At 42.0% G+C, this 12,461-nt stretch overlaps 1 protein-coding gene across 1 annotated transcript in view; it reads right to left on the minus strand.

The window, feature by feature from the left end:
* Positions 1 to 12,461, minus strand: part of LOC145398743 (uncharacterized) — a 147,541-nt gene that overhangs the window by 30,741 nt on the left and 104,339 nt on the right. The window contains exons 18-20 of the mRNA XM_080271541.1: positions 10,424 to 11,305; positions 4,576 to 4,757; positions 4,248 to 4,378 (exon numbers count right to left, since the gene is read on the minus strand). Of these exons, the coding sequence (XP_080127667.1) occupies positions 4,248 to 4,378; positions 4,576 to 4,757; positions 10,424 to 11,305 (1,195 nt within the window). The remainder of the gene's footprint in view (positions 1 to 4,247; positions 4,379 to 4,575; positions 4,758 to 10,423; positions 11,306 to 12,461) is intronic.

The raw sequence follows: 12,461 nt of genomic DNA on the forward strand, positions 1-12,461 counted from the left end.
TTATAAGAAACATGTAATGATTCTTCAAAATGAAATATTAGCATGACACGACTTAAGATCGTACGTTCCAACCATAAACAAAAACCCTAATGCGTTGTCTGCCCCACTGGGCAGGGTTGCCATTTTTTTTTTTTTTTAGGCCAAATTCTTCACATTATTATTATTATTATTTTGTAAGTGGTTGGCTCCAAAAAATAGCTGGTTGGCTTTTTCTTGTAATTTGGCTTTTGGGGGGTCTTTTTTCTAACAAGTATTAAATTTTGATAATTTCTTAGTGATCCTTTTTGCTACTGTACTTTTAAAATCATGAACTCAGCTGTCACAAACTAACTTAGTATCCTATAAAATGAATGAAAGGAAATGGAAGTCCCATGTTTTCTTTCCAACGCAAGCAGTATTTTGGAGCCGTCACCATTGTGGCATTTTGGTCAGTGGTTTCGTCTCTGCAAGATTTCGGCTTTAACCCCCGCCGCACTCATCGCATTACATGAGGCGATATGCAAGCCACACCTGGCTACGCTGAGCGCCTCATATGAGGTGATAAGTCTCGGCACCATAATTTCAAGCACAAGGATGCATTAGTGGTTTCCATGGGAACACTGAGTCTTCCTCTACACCATCAAAGCTGTTGCAAAACTCTACCATACCGCAGTTGCCAACTACCGCATATTTGGTAACTTAGTTCTCATCTGTAGCCCAGCAATGGCAGAATCACACCCATCTACCTCTCATGGTGTTGGCAACTTATCACTGCCCTCACACCCACCCGAGAGGTGTGGCCTAAATTACACAAAGATGAGGGTGATGAAGAGTCCGAGCTCAGAAACACTTGATCTAATGACAAAAAATCAACTTAATATTAAATGAAAAGTCCGAAAAAATGACTCAGGGAAGGTAATTGGTTTGATAAGAATTAGCACGGCGGGGGTTAAACAATGTACAATTTTTACATGAAAAACGTTGCAGATTTTCTTCAGCACTATTCAAATGAAGCACTATCCTTTTAGAAAACTAAATTACATGGGTTTCAAACCAAAGGTGCAGCTAGAGACTTGTACAGTATATATGTGATGCACACTGTCATACCCGGTGTCTTTTTTTGCCTCTAGTAACAATTTTACTGGATTTATTACACCAAAGCATATCTAGGAAGCTAGTATAACTACTGAAGAATAATGTCATGAAGAGCTAACATATGGTGTATCAGTAACTATCTTACGACAGATTTTAGAAAATATACAAATTCTGGTCTCCACAAGGGTACCCTGACTTCCATACTGAACTAGTTGGTGATCACTCACAACTCTGACATTAGTGACTCTGGGAACTGGGAGGTAAATGAACTATATTATTATTTTGTTTCGTTTTTGAAGGCTCCAACATGCATGCATGCATCGGCCTTGGTCACCTAATGGCGGCTCTCCATACTGCACGATCTATGGCAGCCTCCCTGTTCAGTCCATTAACCCTGAGGTCACACTTAATGACCTTGTCCCACGTCTTTCTCGGTCTACCCCTTGCAACCCCACCCCCAACATTAACACTCTCACCTTCTGCACCCAATTATCATCCCCCATCCTCTCCACATGCCCAAACCACCTCAATCTACCTCTTCTCATCACAACACTGATACACTCCAGTCACATCCTTCTTCTCAACTCCTCCATCGTAAACTAGTCCCCCCAAGCCTTGCATGAAGGGACGCACTGCACATCCACCTAATCATTGTCATTTCTGTACATCTGAGCCTGCAAATATTCTCTTCCTTTACTGTCCAGGTTTAACTACAATACAGCATCACACTCCTAACACATGCTGCATACAAAAACCCCTTAGCACGTAAGGAGAGTCCTCTCAATGTCAGGAGAGGCAACAGCTCTCTGAACTTCTTCCAACCACTTCTCACCCTAGCCACAGAGCTAGCTCCAGCCCCACCTCCAGCACATAACATGTCTCCCAAATAACAAAACTCTTCCACACACTCAAGAGACTCACCAGCAAGTTCAATCCTTTCACGCCTGACAATCTCCACCTGCTCTCACCGACATGCCGCACACATAAAATCAGCATTATCTCGCAGTCTACCTCTGATACCACTACATCTCTTGTGCACCCATTTATCACAAACACTGCACAAGATGGAATTACTTCCCACGCCCTTGTGGCAAACTGCACATGGCCACTCTCCCTTGTCTTTGACAGTACCGCCACCAACCCTAGATGTCATCACTTTTGTTTTATCTGCATTTACCCATAAGCCCTTGTGCCCCATACCATTTCTCCACTTCCTAAATCTTTTCTCTGCCTCCCTTTCATTCTCTGCAATCAACACCAAATCATCAGCATACAACATCTCCCACTGTACAGTATATAAATAACACACACAGAAAACATCTGCATTATCCCTCCTCATAGCCAACTTGGGACAACACCAGTATCGTACTGACTGTGCTGACATCCATCCATCCATCCATCATCCAATCCTACATTGCCCCATGAGGATATAAACCATCCCTTGGATATAAACCTTCACCGGCTCAATCTGATTGGAGTGCAATAATTACCCACTAAGCCACAAGGTGCAAAAATTTGGTTATATGGTTACCACCCAGAGTAGTAAATGGTTTCCTGGTGTACAGGAAACTATTTGGCTTGTCACTCAGTGTAGAGTCACCTACAGGCAGAAGGAAGAGGAAAGAATGAAGGAAGGAAAGACGGAAGAGTTAGTGTAAAGTCACCTGTAGGCAGAAGGACGAGGAAAGAATGAAGGAAAGTAGACAGATAGGGATGGAAGGGAAGAAGGATGGAGAAGAGGAAAGAGCAGACACCCGAGAGCAGCACTAAATCGAGTGAGTGGACGGTGTGCACTCCACATCAATACTAAATATCGGTATTGGTTCAGTATCAGGGAACATACAAATATTGATACTGGTTCAGCAAACTGTATCAGTTACAGCACTATTACATATAAGCTCTATAAACCCCTTCACAACAAAAGATTTCCATCCATCCATCATCATTCAATCCTGTGTTGCCCCATGATGAGTGCAGGAGCCTGGGCCTAGGCAAGTTGGTCCTGACATTTAAGATGAGAGTGACCAGTCTCACTCATCCCTGAATGGCATTATGTAAGCAATAAAACCCAACCACCCCTTGGAACTAAACCTGCACTGGCTTAACCCATGGATTGTGCAATTACCTTTTTTTATCCCACCCCATGGTGCAAAAAATGAAGAAAAAAGTTTTTTTTTTTTTTTTTTTTTTTTTTTTTTTTTTTTTTTTAAATAATAAACTTGAAGATAAACACCCAGGGCATCATCTGGTGACAAAAAAAAAAAAAACCTCACCCTCTCCATCTTTGCGAGGCACCGTGAGTAAGTTTGCGTAAGGGTGAAGTGGTTAGCGGTGATGCACGGCCAGCACAGCCTGAGCTGTGGCTCGCAATGTGATACTGCTAAGCCTGGAGCTGTGGCTCACAATCCACGAGTTAATCCGAATGGAGTGCCTTAAGTACCCACAAAACCACCAGGCACCAAGAGCTGCTTATACGGTTACCACCCGGCACAGTAAATAGTTTCCTGGTGTCAGGAAACCATTTGGCCTGTCACTCAGTGTAGAGTCACCCATAGGCAGAAGGAGGAAGAAAGAATGAAGGAACGAAAGACAGAAGAGGGAGTGCTGAGTCACCCATTGGCAGAAGAGAGAGGAGAGAATGAAGGAAAGAATGAAGGAACGAAAGACAGAAGAGGGAGTGCTGAGTCACCCATTGGCAGAAGAGAGAGGAGAGAATGAAGGAAAGAATGACAGAAGAGGAAGGAAGGAAGGAAAGATGGAAGAGATGAAAGGGCAGTCAAATTAAATAAAAACTGTCTAGTGGCTGGAAGAATAAAATAGAAAACACATCACTGACTCAATGGAGTGAAGGAACCCTCGCATGGCACTCGTACGTAGGGCAATGATTTTCTCTGAACTGCAAATTTGACCCAAACTGGTTAGGAAAAGGTGTGTAGGGCTCCTCCTTAACTGACAAGAATATGAATATACTCTGTTTATATTACCTAGGTCCATAACTGCTGTCTCTCCATCCTGAATACTCAATAATAACTGGAGAATAACACTAAAAATGTGGAGTCAGTCATGAAGAAGTGCTATGGAAATAATGAACTGTGGGAAATAGGATTCAAAAGGATGAAGATCTCAACCTCAATATGGTATATGAACTACTGTATATACGGTATGGACCGTACCTTGAGCTTTGCTTCATAATCCTGTATGACGGATTCTAACTGTGCAGCCTTCTCTCTGGCCCGGGCCTGTGCCTCTTTCAGCACCTCCTGCTGCTGTTGTACCAGAATGCTTGTCTCACTGTCTTGCTGGTCTATGATACAAGAAAACATTATTATTATTATTATTATTATTATTATTATTATTATTATTATCATTATTATTAACATCATTATTATCATCATCACCATCATTGCACCTAACTGTCCAGACAGAGAGAGAGAGATAGGCAGACTGATAAATATACAGAGAGAAATGCTGATATAGTGCAGTTGAGAGACACATAAATACCAAAAGCAGATGAGATGGTCTGATGGCATAACTGCTGTGTTTCTGCCACTCTCCTCTCAGCATCAGCCTCAATGGCCATAATCCTGGCCTGGTGCTGCCGTTCAGCTGCCGCCAAACGCGCCTCTGCCTCTGCTGCCTTACTTCGCTGCTCCTCCACCTCACCACTCACAACCTCTGCTAAGCTGTAGGCATAAAAACAAGTGCAAAAGTATTACAATTTTTTAACTTCAACTTGGCCTACCATTGCCATCTTTCTATCCTGAATGCTCAGTCATGGCAACAGATTAACAACAGAATATAATGCTAGTTTTGCTGAAGTGCTCTGGAAAGGATGTAGAGCCATAGCAGCCTTTTTCTGCCCTTGAACAACATGCAATAAACTGCAAAATGACAAAAATGCTGTACAATTGGTGTGGTTTGGGAGAGTCATTCTGCATGCTGTGGTGTGAGAGGATGGTATGGTGTGCTGTTTGGTGAAGTGTGAAATGGAGGAGTCATTTTGCATGATGTGGTATGAGAGAGTGGTATGGTGTGTTGTGTAGCATGGTGTGGTTTGGTGTAGAGTGAAACTGTAATTCTGCATGATATGGTGTGAGAGGGTGGTATGGTCTGCTGTGTGGTGTGGTGTGGCTTTGCTGAACTTGTAGTCTAAGTTAGTAAAGCACCTCACAACTAAAAATCATTAATGAGAGACACATGGGCACAGTCACTACTTGAGATGCTCCCATATAACAAAAATAATAACAATAATGATAATAAAAATAGTAGTAGTAGTAGTAGTAGTAGTAATAATAATCTATCTATCTATCTATCTATAGCCCGACGCCCTAATCCCGCAAAGGGTGGCCGCAGACAAAACGCCTCCAAGTCACTCTGTCACCCACCATTTGACTCCCCTCCCCCCAACTCACCCCCTCCTCCCTCATATACCTCTCAACTCCATCCCTCCACCTCATCCTCGGTCTACCCCTCCCTCTCCCTCCCTCCACCTCACCTACATACACCCTCTTAGTCAGTCTTTCATTCTCCATCCTCTCCACATGTCCAAACCACCTCAGTGTATTTCTCCTAATCTTTTCAACCACATCCACATCTACCCCACAACGTTCCTTCACTTCTTCATTCGTCAACCTGTCCCTCCATGTCACTCCACATGCTCCTCTCAAGTAACTCATTTCCATAATAATAATAATAATAAAAATAATAATAATAATAATAATAATAATAATAATAATAATGAAGAAGAGGAAGAGGAAGAAGAAGAAGAGCAAGTGGAAGAAGAGCAAGGGGAAGGAAGGAAGGAAGGAAGGAAGGAAGGAAGGAAGGAAGGAAGGAAGGAGGAGGAGGAGGAGGAGGAGGAGGAGGAGGAGGACAAAGGAGTACAAAGGAATGCAAACAGCAACAAACTTTATGGTCCTTTCGAGGCTGTTTGTTACAGAGTAGACTATGACTACGAGATCTAACTCTAAATGCTGAAGGATAAGGATAGTAAAGCAAGAAGGCTCCCCCTGCCTCCAAACCCTCCAGTAAAAACTGGCAAGAAAAAGTGGGAAAAACCACCAAACAGCATGGAAAAACTGATGTGGAAATTTCACAAGAAAGACCAAAATGGAAAAGCTACATTCTTTAATACATTATCTATAAGCTTGCAGTATGAATAACCTGAAAGAGAAATTAGTAAGGTAAAATTAATAAACGAATAAATAAATAACTAATGCATGACACTACAGTATGTACGGGTACGTTGAGTTAACGGGGTGTCTGAGGACACAGCATGGAAATTGCACAGTGCACAGTATGGATGTTCAGGAGTGGCGTGGCAGCCTTGCCTGGCGCTACTAAGGTAAGCAGCAGTCAATCAGGCCCCAGGAACTTTCCCATGCAGGTGAAGCACACAAGTCACCTCCTGAAGCAGTGACCCATGGTACATTAAAAAAATTCCGATGGTGGTTGCTTAACTAACAGGGACCCTCAGTGATCCACAGCCCATCACAGGTCAAAAGCATGAGTAGTGACTGTTAACTCAGGGGCATCTGTGCATATCTTAGTCTGAGCATATACTATATTTGCATTTAATAAATTGATCCAGGCTTTAAAAAAATAAAATAATATAAAATAAAAAATTATACAAACACAAGTGTTTTATTCAGGAGTAAACATATTAAGCTGGGGGTTAGGCAACAAATACTTATCCAAGTGACCTTTAAAGGTTTGTAATGTATTACAATTTACTACACTGGAGGGCAATTTATTCCAAATATTTACAACTACATTGAAGAATAAATGCTAAGCTACATGCGACTGGAATCGTTTGCCAATTATTTTATGCCCGTTGCCGCTAGTATAATTCGAGTGATCAACTGTGAAGTATTTATCAACAGCCATGTTATCATGTCCTTTGAATATTTTGAATACTTGAATTAAGTCTCCTCGTATCATCTGTTTAGTTAGGGTAAATAGATTCAGGGTTTCTAAAAGTTCCTCATACGGTTTATTTCTCAATTTAGGTATCATCTTTGTCATCCTTCACTGCACTCTTTCAAGCTTTTCCATATCCTTTTTATAATACGGTGACTAAAACTGAATGCAATACTCCAAGAGCGGGCGTACTAAGGAATTACACAAAGTGAGGACAATATTATCGGATTTATATTCAAATGCTCTGCTATGAATCTAATCAATATATTGGCTTTTTTCACAGCTTCTGTACATTGTTTGCTTGGTTTCAAATCATTGTTATTATAACTCCTAAGGCTTCTTCATGGTTTACCCTATCAAGTTGGACATTATTCATGCTATAACTAGCTCTTACATTTTTACTGCCAATGTTTAGCGCTTTGCATTTATTAATACTGAAATCCATTTGCCAGACTTGGGCCCAGTTAAACAATTGATCAAGATCTCTCTGAATTGCCTGCCTTTGCAGTGCTCTATCTGCTCTGGTACCTATTTTAGTATCATCAGCTAATTTTGAAATCTTACAACACAATCCTTCGTCAATATCATCTACAAATATTAAGAAAAAAACAGGACCTAACACTGAACCCTGCGGCACTCCACCTGTAATGTTTATCCAGTCTGACTCTTTTCCATTTATTACAACTCTTTTCTTTCATCCAGTGAGCCAATTTTCTACCCACCCGAGAACACTGCCGCTGAAACCATGTGCCTTTAGCTTCTGAAGGAGTCTTTTGTGTGGAACTTTGTCAAAAGCCTTTTGAAAATCATGGCAGACCACATCAACAGATTTAGTCTCGTCATACATGTTCAGTATATCACTGAAAAAGTCAAGAAGATTCGTGAGGCAAGAGCAATTATTACAAAAACCATGTTGCGAATCTTTTGTGAGATTGTTTGTTTCTAAGTGTTTCACAAACTTGTCTCTGATAATAGTTTCAAGCAATTTGCAAACCACCTATGTTAAACTAATTGGGCAGTAGTTTTCTGGTTGGGCTAAGTTGCCCTTTTTGAATAATGTGGTTACGTTAGCAAGCTTCCATTCATGTGGCACCTTACTGCTCTTAAGTGATAAGTTAAAAAGTTCAGATAAAGGCTTTGATATTTCATTCTGTAGTTCCTTCAATACACATGGTGATATTTAGTCTGGTCCTGTTGTTTTATTCTCTTTTAATTTGTTTATGCAAGCAATACGTCGCAATTGCTAACTGTAATGTCAGTGATCATGTTGCCCTCTTGTATAGGAATGGGGGAAACAGTAAGAATCGTATGTATATTTTCTGTTGTAAATACAGTAATCCCTCCAATATCCGACGTAATAGGGGCATAGGCAGGTCCGGATACTGGTCAAGTCCGGATATTGGGCCCCAGCTTATGGACTTGTACTTATGGACCCTAACTCAAAGAAACACCTATACAACTCCCTCTGGACATCCTAGCACCTATTTAAGACCCAAATCACACCAATAAGGCACATAAATGACTGAAATAAATGCAAAAGAAGCATAAAATGAGGGTTTAGAAGTAGGTTCATACAATATTAAACATTCTGGTTACTGGCTCCTGGACTGGTACTTATGGACCCTAACCTAGCCTAACTCAGAAAAACACATTCCTACTGCACATGCATAGCTCCTAACACCCTATTCACACCAATAAAGGACATTAAAGAGTGAAATGAGGTGTTTGAGGTAGGTACAGTATGGAAAAAAGTACAGTATGAACCATTCTGCCTACTTACAGCAAGTCCATGGCCACCTCGATGAATAACCGCCTCCTCTCAGACTCTGACAGTAAGAAGGATTTCCTGAAGCACTTCCAGTACACTGTTCATGAAGTCTTGCACTGAACTTAGTCAATCGCACTCAGAAGTCCGTTCTCTTCACAGTGCACACTCTTGTCTAACTAATGCTCCATTGTAACTTATTAAGTGTTGCACTCTGCACTTTAACTTTTCCCATTCTTCTAATAATTTTCTAAAGCAAAAACAAACAAGTCTATTTACGTTAAATTTTGTTCCAAATTAGTCTTTTCACTCACAACTGTAAATCCTTAACACAACACACTGTTTTTTTCACTGCACAACACTGTAAATTCCCGTGTGGTCTAGTGAAGAAGTTCTTGCTGTTTAATCACTGTCAGAGTCCGAGAGTATCACTGGCAGGTGACCTAGGGGTGCGTCGCTGGGTCGTGGTGATGGCGGAAAGTGGGGAGGATGCAGCGGCGCTCTATCGGACGTCGGAGGAATGACGCGCCACGACAATGCTGTCAGGTGCCGCGCGCGGCAAGTTCAAATTGCGGGCGGATTCCCCCCCCCCCCCCCCCCGGACCATTTTGGGAATATTGGATCCCAGGACGATTATGTCCGGTTAGTGGGGATGTTCGGATATTGGGCATTCGGATATTAGAGGGATTACTGACGTGAAGAAAGTATTAAGAATTTTCGTCATCATAGTCTCATCGTCAGTGTGCTCTCCGTTAACTGTGACTAAGGGACCAATTGATGGAGTTATTACCTTTTTACTTCTTATGTAACTGAAAAATTCTTTGGGATTTGATTTACTGATACTTGCAATATGTGCCTCAAGGTTTTTCTTACTGCATTTAATTAATTTTTTGGCTTTTCATCAAAGGGCATCGTATTTATTTTTATCACTTGGTGGAGGAGGAGGAGGAGGAGGAGGAGGAGGAGGAGGAGGAAAGAAAGAAAAAGAAAGAAAATCTATTCCAAATCAGAATTATACACAACCACAACTTACACCCCTACCCCACCCATACTCCTTCACTCTGACACCATCACCTTTCGCTACAGTAAATTCCAAGTCAGAATTATGGTTACAGTTGATAGAATTAAGTGAAGGGGCATGAGCAGGTGTGGAGGGCTGTGAGCTGTGGCCAAGTGTATCTCAGTTTAGAACAGACAACAGACTATAAGCTAAGTCATGAGATGAGAAGACAAGACATTTTGTTATAGAAGACCAAGGATGTACTAGGCTGTACTCTGAAGCTGTATGACTTCCCCAAAACTGTGGCTCTCTCTATTATATGGAACAAAAAATGTTGGAATGTACTTAAAATTTCACTTACTTCTGCACATCTTTAACAACTATACATCCCATTTTGATGAACATCTCATATTATGGATCATTATTATGCAAAAAGACAACCCTGTACAACCGCGGACAGCAATACTGATCTGGTATACTGGTTATCTGAACAATTATGAAACTCTTACACTACATTCTGAGGAATTCATTGGGCTCTGATCATCAAATCACTGGTTTCACATGCTTTTCTGGAAGTCAATCAAAATCAATGTCTGCAACAGTACAATACTAGACAAGAGCATTTCACAGTTTCATACAACTCTCTGAAAACTATGAAAACCAACCTTAACCTCTCTTGAAGATCCTTCAGGCTTTGCCTTATCTGAGTTAGTTCTTCATCCTTCTCCTTCACCACTGCTCTTAACCTCGTCATCTCCTCATCATCAGAGTTTCGTTGCTTGGTATTCGTTATCATTTTTTCAGTTAACTGTTCGCTGCCTACATCTACTTCACTTGTGTCGTAGGGAGAGTAGCTCTGCTGCCTCAGTCTTTCCTTTAGGATCCTATTGTCTGCCTCCAGTTGTGTCACATTAACCTGGAGCTCCACACATTTTTGTTTGGCCTCTAAAAGCGCTGTAGTCGAGACTGCCACATCCTCCATTTGTCCACCCACCCAATCTTTAGTCACTTGGTCAGCACTTAGTCTCTCCTCCACCTGGTGTTTGGTCAACTGATCGGCATTTTTTCTCTTGTCCCGCTGCTGTCTATCCACCTGATCAGCACTCAGTTTTTCCTCAACCTGCCTCTTTGCTTTCTGTACCTCAGCTAGCTGTGCCTGCGTGTCTAGCCTCAATTTACTCTCAGCTTCCAGGTCCCGAGCCAGCTTCCCGCAGGTCTGGTTGAGCCCCTCCACCTGCTTCTGTAGGTTCAGGATGTTATTCTGTAACGTGTTTGCTGCCTCGGTCATGGCCTGTATCCTACCCTCTGCACTCTCTACTTTGTCTTCCAGGTCTCCTATGGTTGCCTTGTGTGCCCCAATTTCCTCCTCCAGCCTCTCCTTATGCTGACTCAGGTCTCCCATCTTGCCCTCCAGTTCTAACTTCAGTGCAGCCAGCTCCTGCACCTCAGACCTTGCTGCGTCCCTCTCCAGCTGCACTGCGCCAATCTTAATGTGCATCTCAGCATTGTTGGTTTCTATCTGACCAATTTGTTTCTCATATCCTTGTCTGAGGGAAGCAAAGGCAAATTACTCATTGATATCTACTGAATTATGGTAAATCTAATAAACAACCTGTTTCAAATCAGTTACAAATACCTATCTATCTATCTATCTATAGCCCGACGCCCTAATCCCACAAAGGGTGGCCGCAGACAAAAAGCCTCCAAGTCGCTCTGTCACCCACCATTTGACTACCCTCCCCCCAACTCACCCCCCCGTCCCTCATATACCTCTCAACTCCATCCCTCCACCTCATCCTCAGTCTACCTCTCCCTCTCCCTCCCTCCACCTCACCTACATACACCCTCTTGGTCAGTCTTTCATTCTCCATTCTCTTCACATGTCCAAACCACCTCAGTGTATTTCTCCTAATCTTCTCAACCACATCCACATCCACCCCACAGTGTTCCTTCACTTCTTCATTCGTCAACCTGTCCCTCCACGTCACTCCACATGCTCCTCTCAAGTAACTCATTTCCACTGCTCTCACTCTTGACTTGTTCCCCTCTTGTAAGGTCCATGCCTCACTTCCATACGTCAGGGTCGGGATCACAATACTATCATGCAGTGACTTCTTAACTTCCATACTCACCTGACCTCAATAAAACATGGTTAGTCAGTCTCTTCCTAATTCTTCAGGGTGTAGATGCCTTGACATCTTTAGTACAGGGATATGTTTTTACTTTATTCTGGCATGGCCATGTCCAAACCAAACGCTTTTGGTGTGGACAGTTGCGGGCAGGAGGTGCAGACCAGAACATCTATGGGTTGCAGTGATGCAGAATTCCCACCCATACCAACTAGCATATGGTGCACACACAGCCTAACCCCTGAATATTTACTTCAACCTTGGACTATAGGGTTTGATATTTAACAACCATGCTAGTAAAGTCTCTTGCCACCTCATCTTTAGCACACAAGATTAAGTCGTTTAGTTCAACAATTAATGCTGTTTCTCATTTCTGCACCCTCTAGATGAATGTAATCATTTTAAGATTTGCTTTTCATACTGAAGGGTTTTGATATATTCTTCAGTATCCCTATGAATGTAAGATCTCTTTGTTGAACAAAATCATATGAGAGAAGAAAGAATAAACTAAAAATGTTGTTACAGTTCATATGACATCATATTGTTTATAAAGGTTCCAACATGCTTGCAAGCA

The sequence above is a fragment of the Coenobita brevimanus genome, chromosome 46 (assembly GCF_032717465.1).
Source record: "Coenobita brevimanus isolate Jiangsu-jjx chromosome 46, ASM3271746v2, whole genome shotgun sequence".
NCBI classification, from domain to species: domain Eukaryota; kingdom Metazoa; phylum Arthropoda; class Malacostraca; order Decapoda; family Coenobitidae; genus Coenobita; species Coenobita brevimanus.